This window comes from Notolabrus celidotus, chromosome 19, assembly GCF_009762535.1.
Source record: "Notolabrus celidotus isolate fNotCel1 chromosome 19, fNotCel1.pri, whole genome shotgun sequence".
Taxonomy (NCBI): Eukaryota; Metazoa; Chordata; class Actinopteri; order Labriformes; family Labridae; genus Notolabrus; species Notolabrus celidotus.
This window is the reverse complement of record NC_048290.1, coordinates 2,556,751-2,577,890: the sequence shown is the minus strand read 5'-3', so window position 1 is coordinate 2,577,890 and position 21,140 is coordinate 2,556,751. Positions and strand designations below refer to the sequence as shown.

The 21,140-nt window shown below is 44.4% G+C and overlaps 1 protein-coding gene across 1 annotated transcript in view; it reads right to left on the bottom strand.

Moving 5' to 3' along the window:
- Positions 1–21,140, bottom strand: part of adamts6 (ADAM metallopeptidase with thrombospondin type 1 motif, 6) — a 97,426-nt gene that overhangs the window by 64,089 nt on the left and 12,197 nt on the right. Inside the window, exons 7-10 of the mRNA XM_034708981.1 lie at positions 18,818–18,963; positions 12,945–12,988; positions 8,543–8,648; positions 3,943–4,089 (exon numbers count right to left, since the gene is read on the bottom strand). Of these exons, the coding sequence (XP_034564872.1) occupies positions 3,943–4,089; positions 8,543–8,648; positions 12,945–12,988; positions 18,818–18,963 (443 nt within the window). The remainder of the gene's footprint in view (positions 1–3,942; positions 4,090–8,542; positions 8,649–12,944; positions 12,989–18,817; positions 18,964–21,140) is intronic.

Here is a 21,140-nt window from a genome sequence, read left to right as displayed (position 1 = left end):
GAGAGGCGCCTGTAGCAGGACCTTTCTGAAGGATTGGTCACAGATTTAGTGTTTCTTGTTGTTTTATTTGTCAGTATGTCGACGTGTGTCTTGGTACACAGCTACGAACATGTAGCTATGTGGCTATGCTAATTAGCGCTAGCACTTATCCATGATAAATAAAAATCATCCACTAGATCTTCAAATCTGCAGACGTGGGGAGTCAAACCGACCTTTGTGTTTATTAAGACAGCCTACAACTAGCATGCCTCCCTCCTAAGCTCCTTGTTAGCACACATGTGTGCAGGTAATGAAAAACGGAGGAGGGATTCAGTATTATTTTATACAGTCTATGGGCTGAACAAGCTCCGAGCTCTGACTCCGTGACAGACTGGATATTGTTGTTACGTAACAAAAACACTGAAGTCTGAAACGGCTCGTTTCAGCACACATTTACAGAAAGGTGGAGAAATCAGAACAGGGGCAGAATGGATTCTTTTCATTCTCGGGGGGTTTGTAGACAGGGACACATATTTCAGGTAGAGAACCATTAAAAAGTCCATTTTGCATGATATGTCACCTTTAAGTTGATAAAGGACAGCCTCACACTCTGCAGGGAAACATCACTTGCTAATATTTGTCGACTTAAACATGAGTTAGATTCGACACATCATATGCACGTAGCCTAGCTTAGCCACGTAGCTTGGCTTCTCTATCTCACTGCTGTATAATTAAAGGATTTAAATTCCCTCCAGTTCGCCTCACATCGCGTTTTAACTTTCCTGATTGAGGCCGTGCTCATAAACATCAGAATAAGTAATTATTCCTCCTGTGTTCACCAGCCAGACCCTAAACGTCTCAGTCTTTTGATTCTATTTCCTGAGTGTTGCTCTTTAAAATACTTTCTGCTGGAAAAAAAGAGGGAATAATGTCAACCCGCAAAACATCACAAACATCAAACAATGAGCTAATCTATGCTAAAAAAACATTCAGAGACGTAGTTAGAGAAGCAGAGCTGGGTGTGGGTTTGACTCATTTGACATTACACAGTTAGTTCATCCATTGTTAGAATGGAGATATTGATTTAAGTGGCTTTAACAGAACGGTGACTCACTCAGAGCCGGTTATTTTAACATTGGGTTCTTCTGCCACGTTCTTCCTCGTGTTCAGAGGCGACGTGGCTCTCTGGTCTTTCTTTGCGTTCGTTTATTCGATCCAGGACGAGCAGAAGGAAGGATCGGTAAGACCTTGTTACAAGAACAAGAAGCCTGGACCCCCGGCAATCCTGAACAATCCTGACCCCTGTGTGATTGTTATTTTCTACACAATGAAACTGTTTCCCAGCGCTGGCACGGCCCACCCAGGGGCTCCGTCTGTCAGTCACATTCTGTCTGAGACCACTATGACTCTTCTGTCTATTGTTTCAAAAAGGGGAACTCCAACTCCAACAATTTTACACTTCAAAGTCTGTTTACAGGTCGGGGGGGAAGACCAGACCTCTGCAGGCCTGCTCCTCGTCTCTGCTTGAGGCTAACACCTCGAGGAAGCTCCGGCCACCGCTAGCAAAACACCCAAACGTCCGACCAGAGTGTTTACAGTCGGTCTGCTTTCTGGGTAATGTAGGGGGTTTTGACAGGGTAGGTAAATTCAAGGAGAAGCGTATGTCTCTCATCCTGCTGCATGAGTTTAATCCTTTTTAAATCCAGGGTGCAAAGAAGGAAGAAGTCAGAGAATGAGCGTCTACAAACGACCTCAAATCTAACGGATGTGCTCCATGTGTGGATGCAAACTGTCACCCCGACTTCCTCTGAAATCTCCCTGCAAGCCTCCAAGTCAAGTATCAGTCTGAGGTTATCATGCAACTACTGCAAACCCAGAGGAGTGACATGACAGGACAGATTAAAACATCTGAGGTTGAAGAAGGAGAATCATTTTCAAGATTTACACGTGACTTTGATTTAAATGCAAACAGAGTCATCAAGGCCGTCCCAGCCTTAAAGCTCATACAACAAGGGAGACCTCACTCCATCAATTTATAGTAGACCTTTGGGGACACTCCCAGCAGCACCTTCAAATCCAAACCTCCCTCCTCTTGTTGGGTTAGAAACAGAGATCTGGACTTTCATGCAGGTGTTTCAGCGTTTCTTCTGTCACACATTTTCTGGAGTCAAGGTTTTCTTTATTTAAAGTTATATTTTTGGCCTTTTTGCCTTTATTTGATACGACAGCTGGAGAGAGACAGGAAGTATGGGGAGTAGAGAGCGAGGGACGACATGCAGGAAATGGTCGACCGACCGGAAACCCCTGCGACGAGGACTGTAGCCTCTGTATGTGGGGCGCTTAAACCGCTAGACCACCAGCGCCCCAATTCAAGGTTTTTTATTGTCAAACCAACACAAGCTGTTGCATGAGGTGGTACGAAATTTTGATTCTCAGGTCCTGTATAAAGCCACAATAAGAACACACACACAATTCAAAAAAGGAAGACAACAATAATGAATATAAAAATATAAATATTCTGCTTATGTGAGGAGTAGTCTGATTTGAGATCATATGTAATAGTGCAATTGAATGTGCAAATGTACAATGTGTACATTTTGAGGTAGTCCATGGTATTGTACTGTTTATATCAGAGTCTGTATGGCTGGGAGCCGCCGAGACTACAGAGCACCACCAGAGTTCAGAAGTCTTATGGACTTCCTTTGGAGTGTGCCACATGAGTCAGTAACTACAAACTACAGGTTGAAGTTAAGAGGGGATTCCAGCATTTGTTTGACCTTGGTTTGTATTTTTACCCATTTGGGGTCTACATTACTTCAAGGTTCAGATATTTCTGGAGCTGCTCCTGAAGATTGTTTCATCCAGAGGCTGTGAATCAGGCTGTAATGGCTGCAGTTTAACCCCTGTTTGACAATCTGCTCAAAAACATGCACTCCAAGTGTTTGATTGAACACTGACTGCCTCAGATTGTTTCTCACAGCTTTACAGAAAGGATGTCTTCAAAGTGAGATCCTGTGTGCAACAGTAAAATGGAAAAGACTTTGCTTTCCAGACTCCACTGATAAGAACAGTAATTTGACCTTGCAGGACTCTGGAGTTGAAGAGGTTTGGTTGTGCTGTCTTGTCTCTTTATCTGTGTACTGATAAGTTTAGATCCAGCAGGATATTGCTGTGACACAAGATGCTGAAAAACCTAACAAATCAAGGCGAGATAGTTGTGTTTTGCAGGGTGAAATCACTTCTTCCATCGAAGGTCTGGTTGCTTTTAAAAGAGGAACGTAACATCTTTTTAACTCTTGAAATAAAGGCCGGTCTCTGAGGGATCCTTTGTGTCTCTCTGGGGCCGTACAGTACACTGATTGGAGACACTGTCTACTCACAGACTACCTCACAGCCCCTGCAGCCTGTTTCCCTGCCCTCAGGAGATTCAACTGTCCTCACAGCAGCCCTGATAAATCAGACTTCCAAACTCTGAGCCAACAGCTCCTGATGAGTTTCCCTCAGAGAGTCTCAGCCGTGCCAGGCTGGCAGCTCTCATCCCTCACTCTGCCACATGTCACCATTACCGTCCTCAGTTTATTTGTGCTCTTCAGGTTTTTGTCTTCTCCCGACCAAATCCACAAAGCAGCGGTCGAATGTCTGGCCTACTCATCACCACGGGAGCACCGCAGGAGCTCTAACATCACCCGCCTTGTGGTGTGAGGATGCAAGAGTGGAAGGCACCCGGCTATCAAACACGGCCACAAGGAGGTCTGGCAGCGGCCGCGGTGATGAAACGGATGAGAATAAAAATGAAGAGGGACGACCAGACGAGTCAGACGAGTCATACGAGCGGGACGCCGCAAGAGCCAGACAGAGGCTTGCACGTAAGCTGGATAACAGGCATGCACCTTTAACTCTGCTGCACACACACACATGTGCAGACAAATCCAAACACACAGGGAACAACCATCATCCACTTACTCGAGGAAGCTGGTGATGTAGTCTTTGCTGCAGGCGGACCAGGAGAAAGGGTTGGTGTTGGCTGTGATGTGAGCGGCCATCAGTTTGGCCGTCTCGTGGCCTTTCGTACCGCAGGAGTTCCCGATCCCGTCATGGTTCATCCCAAAACTGAAACACACAGACGTCAAAGTTTACCACACATGGAAGATATGACAGAGTATACAGAGTCCTCTAAACCTGCAGAGGCGCACTATCACATCGCAGCAGTGTACTGCTTTTAAGAGACGACACTGCAGACCAGACGGGAGCAATATTTTGCAAAGGGAGGAAGTTAATTTAGTGATGCACATAAAAACACCTTTAAGGGAAATAGAGGATTTGTTTGAATTTGTGAAAAGGCTGCAGAGGTTTGCAGAAATTTCAAGGTCCAGAAAAAGTTGCAGACATTGCAACTTCCTGAAGAGACGGGTCAGAAACTCTGTCCAGAGAGGGACTTAAAGAAAGCTTTGAATTCTGATCCTCTGTGACCTCTGGTCTGAGAGTGACCCCCGTCTTTGGTGGTTAAACACACAGTTTAGACGGGCTCAGAGTGGACAGTGGGTCAGCTCGCTGGCTGCAGGATGTGTCTCTCAGTGGCCCGAGCTGTAAACACGCGGCTCTGCGGCTCTGCGGCTCTGCGGCTCTGAAACAGCTGTGTTGAGGAGCGGCTGGGGTCAGGGGTCAAACCCTGTCTGGGGCACGGCAGGAACGAAAAAAAGAGTCCTAATCACCACTCTGATGCCTGGCTGTCAATCACCGCCTGCAGGTCTGAGCAGGCCGGGAGGAGAGTCTCTGCAGACAGAGCGAAGACACTTCAAACACAGAGACCCAAACCTGGACCCGGGGCTCTGAAGGCTCCTAAAGAATCCATTTCATACCGAGGGCTGAAAATAAATCTTTTAACGATTCAATTTTTTAAATGCTTATCTGTCTGAGTGTCTCACTTTACAGCAGGATGTCAAAGCTGACTTTCCCTCAGAGTCCAGAGCAGAAACCAGGTCTAATGCATATAACAAACCCGACCACATCGCGCAGACTCAACCTGTTTTTCTAAGGCTGGCGTTTATGACATTTTACCCCACTCTGGAAATAAATCAGCCCGCTCCGAACCTCGCTGCAGTGTGTTTTTTTTATACATCCTCGAGAAGCAGAGACTATTTTTACAACTGCCCCACAACAGAAGCAGACACGAGACATAATAAAGGAAATCACCATCTTGCTGAACTCTCCCGAGAGGGATACGTAGACTAATACATCATCATTATTTTTGCTTTATATTCAGGAGGAGAGAGCCAGAGGTATGTGGGACGCTGACATTTGCATGAGGAAATATGTGGAGGTACAGTTCAAGAGCGTCTGCAGAGGGGAGAGAGGGGCGGCTGAAAACAAGCGGAGCGGCTTCAGAGCGATTATCAGGAAACAAAGCTTGCAGGAGAAAAGAGAGAGTTTGACAAGAAGAGAGAAAAACTTGAAGGAAACAACCTGACTGTGACTTCAATAGTGACTCCATTTACCTTCAAAATACACCAAAAAACTTAGACAAGAATATGTTACAGAAGCTGCTGCTGAGGTTTGAAGCTGACACAGTGTTTTCTTAACGTCAGGATGATCTGATTAGTCTTTGAAGGGTGCGCTTTTTTCTGGAGAGTGTGAACTTATGAACACACTGGACACTACATGAGTACATCCCACAATGAGACTGCAACATGAAGATGATGGTGGACACCTAAATCAGGGGTTCTCAAACTTTTTGGGGCCAGGGACCCCTTACGAGTGAGAACATTCTCCAAGGACCCCTCATAATTGTAACATAGATGAAGCACATGCTTACTACAGGGTTCTCACTCTTTTCCAGAGATCATTTTCCAGGACATTTTCAGTGATGATCAAGCTGGTATGACAGTCTAAATTTAGTTCCTAATTTAGTTTCTAAATAGTGTAATATGTTCCTCTCAGTGGAAGTCTACATTGAAGACATGAAGTCTGTGGCTATCCATGAAATCATCTCTTACATGATTAAAAATTCAGGCAAATTGATTATAGAATAATGCAACCACAGATGTACAGCACTTCACTTTATTAGTGCAACAAAGTAACAATGATGGGCAACTCTCATCTCAGCTTTCTCTTTTCTCAAAAAATATAAAAGTAGCTAAGAAAAAAACAATGGAATCATTTTCCATGACATTTTACTTTTTCTCCCATTTTTCAGGTGTTTTGCAGGACTGGAAAACTGGTCAACAGTTTTCCAGGTTTTCCAGTTTTTCCAGGACGAGTGGGAACCCTGTTACTACCATTTGCACTCTTAGATGCCCTTAGAACTATTTTAATTGTATAATGTATCAATCTTAATATATTTCGGACCTGTTCCATAGTGATAAACAGAAAACGCTTCACCACCTGTGTTTTCTGACGGATGTATCCCTCGCTCTTTCCCTGGAAAAAGTCTTTAGTTTTGTCCTTGTGATCAGATGTTGCTTTAGCTTGGCTGGCTTAATTTGCTTCTTAATTTAGCTAACTCAGGCTTAGCATCACTGGACGATGTGAACTGATTTAGAAATGGCTCCATGCTCGCGAGGTAGTAAACAAAGCTAAGTAGTGGCAGGAGCAGTTGTGACCGGAGTGATGTGTGAATGAGTGATACGTGACAGATTGATGTGAGTGTCACAGTCATATCAGTTTCTGTTGACCCAAAGCTAACTAAGGTGGGAGTAATGGGCACAATATGCTGGTTTCATTGGCTCAAATGGTCCTCATCTGACTATATGCTGTTTTTAATGACACAGCACAATTTTATAATTTATTAGAATTTTTTATAACTATTTCACGGACCCCCACACTATGGTTTGCGGACCCCTAGGGGTCCTAGGACCCCACTTGTGTTGGATGTTGCTGTCTCTCTTGCCCTGTACAGGTGCGCTCATCATTCAGGGCGTGATTTCGTTGGACTTCAGCTCAGCGGCTGGTAGGCTGGGTCAGAGGTCTTGCCCCTATATGGATGCAAACTCATCTTTCAACCTCAGTTTTTATTTCTGGAACTACAAACTTTTAATTTCTTTTATTTAACAAAAATGGAGCGACGCCTGCGAGCTAGTTCAGGCAGACAACTCGAGGTGCAATGCCATACACGTCACATGTCCCACTCTCTTATCCATCATCCAATCCTGCCCTCTGCCTCTCAAATTGGCGGTCTATTTAAACTGGGAAAAATCTCCCATCTCTCCCTCTGCCTGTCAACGCCTCTGCTGCTGCATGGCATTGCTGATATTTCTTCTTCCCCGCCACCTCCCCAGCTTCCACCTGCAGGCTCCGGGTGGTGTTTAGTATGTTTTGCTCATCACTCCTCAAAGTCTGCATGTAAACTTTCTGCAGGGAGTGATGAGGCCGGAGCCTGGGCGCCAAACATGAATATGTTTTTGCCGCTACAATAAACAATTTAAACGTGAGTTGTCTGACTGAACTGAGTTTTAATGAAATTTTGTAACTAATTTTACTTTCTTTCTTTCTTGATCTTAGATTTTAAAATTTTTAACAAGGGGCGCTGGTGGCCTAGCTGTCTAAGCGCCCCACATACAGAGGCTACAGCACTCGTCGCAGGGGTTGCCGGTTCGATTCCCGGCCGGTCAACCATCTCCTGCATGTCTTCCCTCACTCTCTACTCCCCACATTTCCTGTCTGTCTTCAGCTGTCCTATACAATAAAGGCCAAAAATATATAACTTTAAAATATTTTATGAATCATTTAATTGTTATACTCGCAGTCCTAGTTTTGTGTCTGCTTGAGACTTGGGGAAATGGGTCTTGTTCGCGTTATGCCTCAGCCACTCCTGGACCGGGCATAACAGATGCTTCAGTTTAAGTGCATGCATATAACTTCACTCTGCTCTGTGTTGTATAATATTCAACAACTCCTGAAGCCAAATTTCTTTGACTTTGCATTTGTTCATATTCGTTTCTGTCCCTCTCATGATCAAGGTTAGCAAATGCATGCATCATGCGCTGCCGTAAAAGTCTGTGAACGAGGAAAGCCACAAGAAAAAGTAAATAAAGTCATATAAAATCCAAATTGCGGGCGTAGCGGTCTAAGCGCCCGACGTACAGAGGCCACAGTTCTCGTCGCAGGGGTCGCCGGTTCGATTCCCGGCCGGTCGACCATTTCCTGCATGTCCTCCCCCTCTCTCTACTCCCCACATTTCCTGTCTCTCTTCAGCTGTCCTATACAATAAAGGCAAAAAGGCCATAAATATAACTTTAAAAAAAAATCAAAATTGCAACAGTATGGATTTGTTCTGTCTTGGTCAAAGTGGCATCTACAATGTAAGACTTCTCACAAGTCAAAAAAAAACTTTCTATGACCTTGAAATGTAAAAATTGCTATCAGGACTCTGCAGGATCCCTGAGCTTAAAGATCCATGTATTTTACAGAGAGGTGTATTTAATGATAAATATCCAGACGGCATCTTCAGGTTGAACCTGTGATTCCAGCTTCAGGGACTCTAGACTTGCTCCCACCCCTGCTTCTTGCATCAGTGTAAAGTCACATTTATACTTTATATTAGGATCCTAAAAGTCTTAAAACTCACTTGTGGCCAATCTCATGCGCGATGGTGAAAGCAGAACCCAGGCCGATGTCTTCATTGATGCTGCAGCTCCTCTCCGGCTCGCACATTCCAGCTACGGAGGCCAAGCCTGGACACACACACACACACACACACACACACAGGAACACACACACAGCAGACAAACATACAAACACAGGGTCAACGGGAGGCAGGCTTAGGATTCATGGTCATAAAATCAGGATTCCACACATATGATCTCCTGGTCACCACAGGGAGTTGAGTTAAGGATCTTTGGCTAGACATCTTTGTTCATTCTTTGAACACGGCGGAGTCTGCTGGAAAAAGTCTAGACATGCTTAGATTTATACATTTCAATTCATGTAACAAGGGATCGCCTAAAACCCGAGCCAAGAAAGGGAATATAAGGACCCCTTCACCAACGCCGTACCCCGGCAGAGAGCTGTCAGGGAATATAGATGTTTTCCTCATTTCAGAGCTCCGCTCGCAGGACGAGGGAAAAAGGAGAGGAGGGTGTTTAAAGTTAAAACCTCTCCACAATCCAGGTGTCGCGGGTCCTTTTTTCCTCGAGCCTGACAGGTCAGATAGGGAGACAGGAGGCAATTCTTCACAGATTACATCTACAGGTGACTGCAGAGCGGATCGGATGACAGCACAAAGCAGGTGTGTGTGAATGAGTTGGGGGATGTGCATTAATTTGTGAGAAAGAGGACTTTTGAAATGAGAGTTTTAGAAGCACGTGAGCTGGGAGAGAAAGCTTTTAGGTGTCCTAAAACTTCTGCCGGGATCAACCTGCAGACTGATTTGAAACTGCAAGACTCAGAATGTTTTTAAAGCCTCAGAGAAATTACATGAATTCAAGTTTTCTACGTGCAAATGTTGATCTTTCTTTCTTTTTTAAGTTCTCCTTGTTATTGTTGAACTTTGTGTTGCTCTCAGTCTTGGCCTCGTCTCCCTCTCCCTCAGAAATGAGATCCCTGATATCAGAGGGACTCACCTGGCTGAATACAGGTTGAGTAAATAAAATATACAAATATTTTTAGGTGGAAGTAAAGAAGAGAAAAACTAAATACTCTTCAAACTTTGCAAAATGTGCAACAGAAAACCTTTCCCCCACCTATTTCCAGCGTGGTGAGCAGTGGAGTTCTCATCTAACTCAGCTAATACGTGCAGTAACTAGAAATGTAGCTTGTTACTTTTCAAATTCAATAAATCAGTGTTAAAATTACAGAAATTTAAAGGAGTCGTTACTTCATTTGCATCAAATAGCCGACAAATGCATAGGATTAATCATCCGACTCGTCATCAGCACAGCAGCATCCTGGGAGAGAGAATATCTGTCGCAGTAAACATGCACGTAGGGTGATGATCATTCAGGTGTCAGCTTCCTGTCGCATTATTTCCCCCTCCTCAAAGTAAAGGACAAGAATACAGAGGTGCAGAATGGAAAAGGACTGAACACGCTTCTGTCAGAGAGCTGGGCGCTGTGAACCCCAGAGACTCACGTGACAAGACCTGATTTTAAAATCACAGCCAGCTCCACAATCTGTGAGACAGGGAGGACTAAACAGACCGACTGCAAGGACTGTTGTTGAAGACGTGCTTCACATATCAGCTGTTGAGTCTGCTGCTTCCAGAGAGCTGATAAAAGTGAATACTGCTGAGACCAGAAGCAGGGTGCTTTAAGAAGAGGACTGAAGTCTCTTTATTAAAGCTGGGGTTGGTAGTCAGATTTAGATCCACTTTTTGTTATACTGGTTAAAATGATCTTCATGTCCCGATGGCAATCAATACATAATGTGTTCTTAATAAGAACAAAAGCTGCTATCTACAGCCGGAGTAAACCTGGGAAAACACCAACCAATCCCTGCCATCAGGAGCCAAATCATGAAACCAATCAGATTCCATCCTGTTGTTCGGCCCGCCTCCTGCAGAGCGTACATTTCATGTTTGTTTGAGTTTTTAACTTTCACTATGAGAATGTTTTGGTGTTTTCTTACCGCTGAGTGAGACATGAGTGGACGTAGTGCAAAACACAAACCATGTGCTGAGGACCGGTTTGGAATCAGACACGGTAATATGGTCGTGAATCAGTGGTACTCATGCATGTGAGCGGGGGTGTCAATTTGGAGGAGGGGAGGGGTTAGATGGAGTCCTAAGGAAATGCTACATTCATATTCATGCTAGTTTTCAGTGACTACCAACTCTAGCTTTAATGAAATGAACTGAAAATCTGTGAAGATAAACACTGATTGGTTTAACCGTTAAGCAACTGTGGGATCTGTCTACGATGAGCTGGATGAGCTAACCCAGCACCAGAGTAGCATCATGCTAACAGAGCTAACACCGGACACGAACACCTGCTGTGGGCGGATAGGATACAGGAGAGCAGGGCTGGTGAAGAGGGCCGGCTCAGTCCTGGACCCTGTGGAGGTGGTGGCTGACAGGAGAATTATGGCCAAGCTGTCGTCTCTGATGGACATTTTTTTTCGATATATATTCTTGTTTAAATTCTTGTACTGTACACCTCTTTGTTTGCTGCTGTAACTCCATGAATTTCCCCGTTGTGGGACGAATAAAGGAGTATCTTATCCTATCTTAACTTTTGTTATTTGGGGTTTCAGAAGTTTTGCACATTGAGATTATCCATGTAGGTCTCTGAATCATCAACTGTGCAAATTTAAACCTCTGCAGACGAACAGAATGCAACATTATGACATGATTAAAAGTGACTGTGCATCTTTATGCAACCTGAAGTCTTTAATGCACAAATATGAAAAACCTTCCATATTTACACTCGCCTTTTTCAAGAGCAAGCTCATAATTTTGACCGTATTTCCACTGAGGAGGAGGCAGAGGTGCTGCACAAACAATGCAATAGAAAGTGTTTGTGTGCCTCTTTCCAACACATAATGATTCCTTGTGATTTAGGTGCACTGACCCTTTAAATCTATGTCACGACGTGCATTCTCTTATTTCTTCACGTGCACAAACAGCTGCTTCAGGTCAACAGTCGAGCATGCCTGGATATTTTGTGCAACACACCTGCATGTGCATCACGTGTAAGTAACCTGCATAAATCTTAGTGTTCTGGTGGTCAGTGCTGCTCCACGTCCTCCCGCTACGAACTCCCGGCTAAGTGGCAGCGCGGCTTTTGTATCCTCTCCACTAAGAGGCTAAACAAGAATAGACTCGCAAATCAGGAGGCCACCGAAGCCATGACTGCGGGGAAAGAGGGAGCCTGAAGGTGAAGAAAGAAGGAGGAGAGGGAGGGAAAGGAAAGAGGGTGGCTACTCTGCGATTAGTTTAAGAATGTGTGTGTGTGTGTGTGTGTGTGTGTGTGTGTGTGTGTGTGTGTGTGTGTGTGTGTGTGTGTGTGTGTGTGTGTGTGTGTGTGGAAGAGAGAGAGAGTAAAGTGTGTGTGTGCAAGTTGTTGTCTTAACACCGGGCTGGACTGTGTATTATCTCCAGCCCCGTGATTACTCGGCGACCCTAAAGGCCAGCGATCTGACCCGGGAGCATGATCTTGGAGGGGAGGAGGGAAGGGGGGGTGGGGTGAGGAGGAAGAGGGGGTTGAGACAACGAGGAAGCCAAGCAGATGCCAGGGCAATTAAAGCAACCGGGGAATGTGACGAATGCGGTCAATCTGTCAAACCACCCCTGAAGTCACAATATTACCTCCAAGATATACTGTGGAGCCTGCGGGGCTTTGACACAGATAAGATGGGAAGAGGAGGGCTGGGTAGGTAGGAGGTATCGGGTGGGTCGAGGGGGGAGGAGGGAGGAGGGATGAGGGTCTCTGCCACTGCCTGCTGTCCTTTATCCACCCCCAATACCGCCACAGCCAGCCTATCACCCACTCCATCTCTCTCCTGCATACTCCAACACTCCCTGTAATTGCCCTTTTCCACTTCCATTTTCCTTTCAACTCCTCCTCTTCTTCTCCATCTTCTCCTCTTTTCTCCCCCCACCTCTGCATCCCACCGACACATACCTTTTCCTCTCTCTCTCTCTAGAACCCTGAAGGGAAGTGTAAACACCTTAGACAAACTGAGGTTAGAGACCACTGCTGTCCCGTCCAGGTTCAGGGCTCGTGGCCTCCACCAGCAGCCGAGGGGGAGTCAATGAGGAGCTATAATAATCACACAAGTGAAAACATCCTTCTCATTATGTCTCACAGGAGCCGTCTGGTGCTCCTCTAAAGGAGGCTTGCAAAGGTTGCTAAATAAGGTTTGTCTGAGGACACGTTGAAGGCCAAACGTGAAACTGAAAACCCTCCAGAGGGAGAAGAAAGAGGAGCGAACTCCCAAACCGGAGGATAGTACAGTCAACATCGGCTAAGGTTTCCAATTTGGCAAGACAACACATGATAACACAGATCTCACTCTGCTTTAGTCCAACTCACCTAAGGTACCGCAGGGTTTGTTCTTGTAGGTGCAGATGTCGTACCTAAAGGGGAAAGCACACAGTTAGATTAACTCTTGATCACATGCACGGTTTGTTTTTCACTGAATCTTTGTCATTCCATTCTCTCCAGATTCAGACATCATTTAAACCTTTAGCATAGCAGTAGCATTTAACTCATAATAAGGCACATTTTTCAGTATAATGTCATGATTAGATGACAAAAGGACAAAACAATGTACGGCCGAAATCAGAAGAGACAGAGGGGTCTATCTTTCAGTTAAAATAACATATCTGGTGATGAAAATAACAGCTAATATCCTCAGTTTCTTTTAGTTTGACACTCTATAAAATATATGAGGCTTAAATCCTAAAATTCACAGAGCTCATGAGGTCCCAAAAAAAAGTAAGATATTAAATATTGCATATTATATTACATATTACATGTTATCTTGTGCACACAAGAGAACTATATTGTCGACAAGTTGTTTTCTGGTTATATTAGTTTGACAAACTATACAATACATGAGGCTTATATTCTGAAATTCCCAGAGCTCCTGAGGTCCCCAAAAAGGTATTAAATTAAATAAAGGTAACATATTACATGTTATCTTGTGCGCACAAGATAACTATATTGTCGACACAAGTTGTTTTCTGGTTCAGCTAGTATAAAAATGTACTTTTTGGGACTTCAGGTGCTCTGTAAACATTTAATTTCCACGCTTGTATCGTGTACAGTGTCCCTAAAAATGGGAATTAGTAACGGTTGGATGCTAACTCTCAACTGCCGTATTCCAGGTTTGCACAAATTAGTCACAAGACCACTTACTCATTAATCAGCAACTTGATTACCAATAGACTGTGTTACTCTTGCTCTATATGAGGACATATTTAAAGATAAAACAACACATTGAATACTTGTTGAGAACCAACGGCTAACACCGCTTTCTGTTAGCTTTCAACTGGACGTTACTGCTAGCTAGCTTACGGTATGTCACGTAGTGGAAGCTAACTGTTAACTATTCAACATTGGACAACATCAAGCTAACGACAACAGCATGACGTCTTATTTTCTAGTACTTCAAAATAAAATAACTTCCTGTCAACATAGGAAATGTATCTCAAAGCATTTCCGTTAGCTGGTTTTTCACAGTTAATGCTCTAAACCCCATTAAATAGTGTGTTTTTAACATTTCTTTGTAATTTATTAAACTAAGTAACATATAAATAGAGTATTTTATTAGCTACTTAACAAAACAAGTCACAACACAGTATGGTTAGCTAGGAATTTATGGCTTTCCTATCGAATAGTGTAACAGAGTAGTAGTATAGTGCTAGCTAGGAACAGTTGAATGCTAACCTTCAAATTCTGTCACTCCAATGACCAGACGCTAAATCTGCATCATCAATGTTTTTAGCTACAACAACATAATTCATAGCTAAGATACAACTGCTAACATTAGCTTTAAACCCATTTCCAGCTAATGTCATTGTAAGCTAGCTAACAGTATTTCTTGTGTATCATTTCACACTTTAAGGGTGATGTTAGCTTGCTGGTGGCCAACATTAACAGTTAGCCAAAAGTAGCTATGCTTTATGGGTTAGCTTTGACTTGATATCCCTCTCAAAATGTCCTTTTAACTCACTTTTTAGTTCCTGGTTGATCCAAAGAAAGGAAATAAAGTTTTCTTAGATTCACCACCACTGTGAACTTTGTGGATATCAGCTAGCATTAACTTCTAGTAGCGTTTCAGCTTCCTCAGTCATGTCAGGTCCCATGAAACACCTTGTTTTTTTCTGTATGTATAGTATGAGCCTGCTGCTAAATGTCCCTCAGTAAACACACAGTGCTCAGACATGAATGGGAGGTAAGCACAAGGCTAAGTATGCTGTGTCCCTACTGTTAACCCCCGTAACTCACATACAGGTAATCCAATAGAGCAGAGGGCAGAACACTCTGAGCCCCAGTGCTATAAGAACACATCATACATTTCAAATAAATGATCCAATCATTCCTTAGGCTTTTAATCTATTAAAACCAAGGGCACAGCAAATTTAATTTCGTTCTCCTTCCCTCCCTCCTTCACCCTCTCTCTCTCTCCTCATTCCCTCCCTCCTTCTCCTCAGTGGAGCAGCTCCAAACCAGAAAGGTACAATTTTGACCTTGTTAGGAACGTCTGTTTGTTTGGATTTATTTTCCTAATTTCCCTCAGTGTCCTTTTTAGAACGTGACAGGCCACATTCAAAACAAGACGGCCTTAAAAATACTGCCATATGATGCAGAGGCTGACAAAGACGCACCAGTGCTGCTGAGGTCACGGTAACATAAAATGAAAAACGGTGAATCATGTCAATTAAACAGGCTTTCATGTCCTGCTGATGCATCTCTGCAGGAGCTGAACGCTGATCTCTAATGACAAAAAAGGAGTCATATATTATGGAAGTAACTGCATGAACAATGTCTGCTTCCCGTAAGCATTCAGGCCGGATTCCAAATGGAAATATTTATATACGGCCAAACGGTAATTACATTTCAGTGCAGAGATAAATTACCAAGCTTGAATTAAACAACAAATAGCCTGCAGCAGAGAATACTATCAAAACTTCCTATTCCACTACTCATGGTCTGAGTCTGCAGCTCATGATTATTTTTTGTTTTTCAATAAATTGGAGCTTTATTTCCTTGATTAGGCATCTGGACTATAAAATATCAAACCATCACAAAAACACAGTTGTGTTTTGTTTTCAGGTTTGGAGTTGGTCTCCAAAAGCCCTGAGATTTTAAGTGTGTGATTGTAATGGAGAAAAGCAGCAATTTAAGAAGCTCGGAGCAGAAATGTTTCAGTTGTTAACTTAATTAGAGCTTCTGTTGTAAACATTTAGTTGTGTGGATTTTGGCGCCCCCTGTGGACAAATCAGAGATTGTTTTTTGCAGCTCTTGTCCTGTATTGAACAGATTTTTGTTTGTTTTAAAGTTATGTTTTTTGGGTATTTTTGCCTTTAATGACAGGACAGCTGAAGAGAGATAGGAAATGTGGGGAGAAAAGAGAGGGGGACCAAATGCAGCAAATGGTTAGAGTTGCCACCCGTCCCGTTTTTCAAGAATTGTTCTCTTTTTTCACCAGCTGTCCTGGGACACAATTTGTCCTGTTTTTTGGGGGGAAAATGCAAAAACCTGATTTGATTTCCTTCGTTCTGTAGTCTAGAAAGGTCCCCGGGGCTTCTGCAGCTATTTAGAATTGTCTCTGTTTTCTTCATGTCTATGCCAAGCGGCAACCTCCGGTCTAAAAATATGAGTCAATGCGGAAGTGTTAAAAGCTGCAGTTCATCGAGGATCCGCTTGAGGCTGGCTCCGGAAGTACCGGAAGTCACATACACATGAATGGGGAAAAGACGATCTTTGCAGCATTAATAAACATGTTTACAGCCTGGTACAAAAGATGAGTGTAGTCTGAATAGCTCATTTCTCGATGTCCTCTCACTGTGAGGGGGGTGAATTTTTTTCTAATTCGGCAATTTTGAAGATATTGAGATTACTAGTCCTCCAATGAGAGGCACAGCTGCCTGCAGGGACACTGCAGCTGTTGGCTAGGAGGCTCAAAGCCCGCCTCTTTACGTCACACTGGCTCGACAGAAGCAATATGGCTGCCGCAGCCGATTGGCTTCAAAACAGCGTTCAGAAACAGATGGGTGACGTCACGGATACTACGTCCATATTTTTTACAGTCTATGGTCTATGCGTATGTCACACGCTCACGCCCTAGCGTTCAAAGCGGCTCAAGCAGGGGCCGATATACTATAAACAATATACCAGTTACAATCCTGACTGGGCAACACAGTCAGAGTTTGAATGGGACAGGGAGACAATTTTTCCGCCACATGCGTTTTGCGTCCGGCTAAAATCTCCTTAGTATATGAAAGGAAAAACTCATTGGAAATCCATGCAAAAACAAGAAAGCATCAAGCTGTGGTATCAAACAAACAAAAACAGGCAGCCATTACAACTTTTATGACAAAAAAAGGTTCACCAGAAGAAGACAGGATTGCAGCAGCAGAGCTTCAGTTTCCCATGTCTGAATTTTATGTTCATTTGATCGGTCTGAACTGGTAATAGTCGCCGAGCCCTCCGCCCCGAACAAGTGGTCGAGTATCCCTTTTTTTCATGGTTTCAGGGTTTGCTGTCACAGTTATCACCTGCCACACCTGCTCAGCCTCTCAGCCCAGTACATTTCCACTCCCCTTCGTTTACCTGAACCACACTCTCCTCCTTAAGCCAACACAAATCACCTGTTTCTCATTACCTGCTGCCAGTATTTAAGTCCCGGTTTCAGCTCACTCAGTGCCAGATAGCTCTCTCTGCAAATGCAAGACTCTCCAGCGATTTTCCTCGGACTGATCTCTCGGTTTCGACCCTGCCTGTCCCCGACCTTCCTTCCTCGTTTCTGCCCTGGTAACTACCTCAGCCTTCTGTCCCCGACCAAGAGATCTGCCTGCTCCTCGTCTGTTTCCAGCCTGATCCTCCACACAGCGAAACCAGCATCTCAACAGACATTGTGTGACCTGGTTAGTAAAGACTGTTACCTGCTGTTTCCTCCGGGCTCCAGTGTGCTGCTTTTGGGTTCACCCTCACACCCGTTACATTTGCCAAGGTGGCAACCCTACAAATGGTGGACCGGCCAGGAGTTGAACCGGCGACCTCTACGACGAGGACTGTAGCCTCTATACGTGGGACGCTTAGACCGCTAGGCCAGCAGCGCCCCAAACAGATCGTGTTTTTTAACCAAAAACTCTGAGGCTGTCTTATCGTTTTGAATACTTTCTATCAAAAAGGATATTTCTTCAGCATGCTGACTGAAACCTATCCCGTTGCAGGGGTTACAGACATTGACGATTACAATAAAGAAAGTTTGCCTTCATTCGAATAGTTTAATTTGCTTTCAGTCGGCGGATTTGGAACGTGTCGCAAGCTTAAGTTTTGGAAGGTAGCCAGAAACATTCCTCCAACAATATGTGTAAGAAGGCACTCATTTGCTAGCATGTAAGCTTAAAAAGGTAACTAAGAGATGGTAGCTATACAAGGGCTGTGCATGTGCTAGCTTGTTTTGCAGTTCTTCTACCTCCTAGTGGCCAAAAATGGATCAACACTCCTTCAAACAATAAAGAGGACGAGTGAAGTCTAAAGGTTTTCTGTGCTGGTGCCTTTTTCTGTAAGTGGTAAAGATTAATGACCTCATTGTTTCATGAGGATTTGGTTAATAAATGAATCATCTTTCTTGATAAAACAACAATTATTTGCTCATAGGTGAACCAGAAAGGCCATGACATGACGGCTAAGCAGCCTGAGGTGCTGGACCGTGTTGAAGCTAAACCCAACAATAAAACCAGGAGCCAAAAGAGCTGGAGATGATCAACTGACTGACAACAAGCAAGAGCTCACTAATGATAGAACAGATATTTGGTCAAGACTCCAGAGAGTAAAAAAAAGTTTGGCTTTAGTCCATCTCAATCACATCACACCGTCCCTCTTTGTAGAGAGAAGCAGAGGGAGAAGGAATAGTTATGTTGCTGGTTGTGTGGCCAAAACAGTTCTGGCAACAATAAAGTCTATTCCAGGTAATGACAGAGTTTTGCTGTTTTATGGAAACACCCCTGACATAAATTTCAGCGTGACAGGTACAGTACGTCCGAAACAGCATGTTTTCCCCTTCAGAACAGAGGTCCTTATTCCCATCAGCTGGGTTTAGTCTGTGCAGAGACGTGGACGTTCTGCTGCTGTCAGACTCTACAAGCAAACACACTCAGCTACAGCAGTCTGCACAGCTCCTATACCCCACTATAGGCAGCAACATGAAGGTGTGGGTCTTCTTCACTCACCGAGTTATGAGGACAGCATTGTCGTGGTGAGCCATCCCGTTTTCAGGAATGCTGTTTCCATCGCTGTGATGAGACAGAATGGACTTCTGCCACTTACAGAAACTGTCCAGAGACTTGTCAGCGTGATGGTTGATCTCCAGGTTAGGCTGCAAGAATCAGAACACACGAGCAAAATGGTAAAATACTTTAAAACTAAAACATGTGACGCTACACAAAAAAGGTTGTTCAGGAATGGTGTGTAAGGACCATTAGGTCATTAATGGATGGATGTGAAGATGCATCTGGTGATGGGAAGGAGGGCTTGAAAATCTTTCCGTCAACCAAAGGAAGGCCGTGCTAAAACGTTGGGAGCCACAGCTGTACGGTATCACATCGTATCCTATCCTATCAAAACATGTCGTATCACATCTTATTGTATCGTGTCGTGTCGTGTTTTGCCGTGTCGTGTCCTATCGTGTCGTATTGTGTCCTGTCGTGTCTTATTGTTTCCTGTCCTGTCCTGTCTTGCCATGTTGTGTCGTGTCTTATTGTGTCACGTTGTTTCGCGTCGTATCTTGTCCTGTCCTGTCGTGTCCCTTCGTGTCTTGTCATGTCCTGTCGTGTCCCTTCGTGTCTTGTCATGTCCTGTCGTGTCCCTTCGTGTCTTGTCATGTCCTGTCGTGTCCCTTCGTGTCTTGTCATGTCCTGTCGTGTCCCTTCGTGTCCTGTGGTGTCCTGTCGTGTCCCTTCGTGTCTTGTCATGTCCTGTCGTGTCCCTTTGTATCCTGTCCTGTCGTGTCATGTCCTGTCTTGTCCTGATGTGTCCTGCTGTGTCCTGCTGTGTCACGTCTTGTCCTGTCTTGTCATGCCCTGTTGTGTCTTGTCCATTCGTGTCTTATTGTTTCATGTCCTGTCCTGGCCTTCCCTGTCTTATCGTGTCACTTTGTTTCACATCGTGTCTTGTCATGTCCTGTGCTGTCCTGTCATGTCCCTTCGTGTCTTGTCGTGTCGTGTCGTGTCGTGTCCTGTCCTGTCTAATCATGTCAAGTTGATTTGCGTCGTATCTTGTCATGTCATGTCGTGTCCCTTTGTGTCTTGTCGTGTCCTGTTGTGTCATGTCGTGTCCTATCATGTCCTGACATGTCCTTTTGTGTCGTGTGGTGTCCTATCATGTCCTGACATGTCCTTTTGTGTCGTGTGGTGTCCTATCATGTCCAGACATGTCCTTTTGTGTCATGTTGTGTCCTAACGTGTCCTGACGTGTCATTTTTCATCGTTTCGTGTAGTGTTGTGTCCTATCATGTCCTGACGTGTCGTGTCCTGACGTGTCTTGACGTGTCCTGTCGTGTCCTGACGTGTCGTGTCCTGACGTGTCTTGACGTGTCTTGACGTGTCCTGACGTGTCCTGACGTGTCCTGATGTGTCGTGTCATGTCGTGTCTTGACGTGTCCTGTCGTGTCCTGACGTGTCGTGTCCTGACGTGTCTTGACGTGTCTTGACGTGTCCTGACGTGTCCTATCATGTCCTGACGTGTCGTGTCCTGACGTGTCTTGACGTGTCTTGACGTGTCCTGACGTGTCCTGACGTGTCCTGACGTGTCGTGTCATGTCGTGTCTGTTGAATAAGCAGCACTTTTCTGTTGTTCTCCGTACCCCTCTTATCTCTTGTTGGTCTCAGACGTTTAAAACTGTCTTAAAATGCAGAAGAACTGTGACATGAGCACTTGATGTCAAGTGTTGACAGTGCTAACCAGCGAGCTGCCAGAGTGGAAAGATTATCCAGATGAATTATTTGGAGGAGGCCTGTACTGGGATGAGTGGGAGATTTAAGGACAAGTTTCTGGAAAAGCGAAGATGTTTGTGTTTGATTTAAGAGAGGAGACGTCGTCGTAGAAGTAAACCCCGTCAGACGAGTCAAAGAAGGAGAGGAGCGAGCAGGAGTGGAGTCTGCTAAATGCATCCTCTTTCATGAATGTAATTAGACCAACCAGCCCTTGATGCAGTGCTGAGTTCAGCTTCATGATGATAAAGTAGAAGACAACACTGAACAACTAAACAGCCCATCAGTGACTCACTCTCACCGTAAAATGTTGTGTTCTGTAACTTTATTTTATATCCAGGGTATCCAAAACAAGGGCTGATAAACGAGCGTCCTGTTGGATCAAAGTGCGGCTCCTCTTTACATGAAGACTAGTTTTTTGGACCTGATGCTCAGTGAAGAGCCCTTTGGAAAAAAAACAGATGCTATTGAGCTCTCTGTTTCTCCCATCACACATACATACACATGTACCGTGCATGTTAAATCCTCAATTGAGACTCCCTGAGGGAAGATGCCTGAGCACATC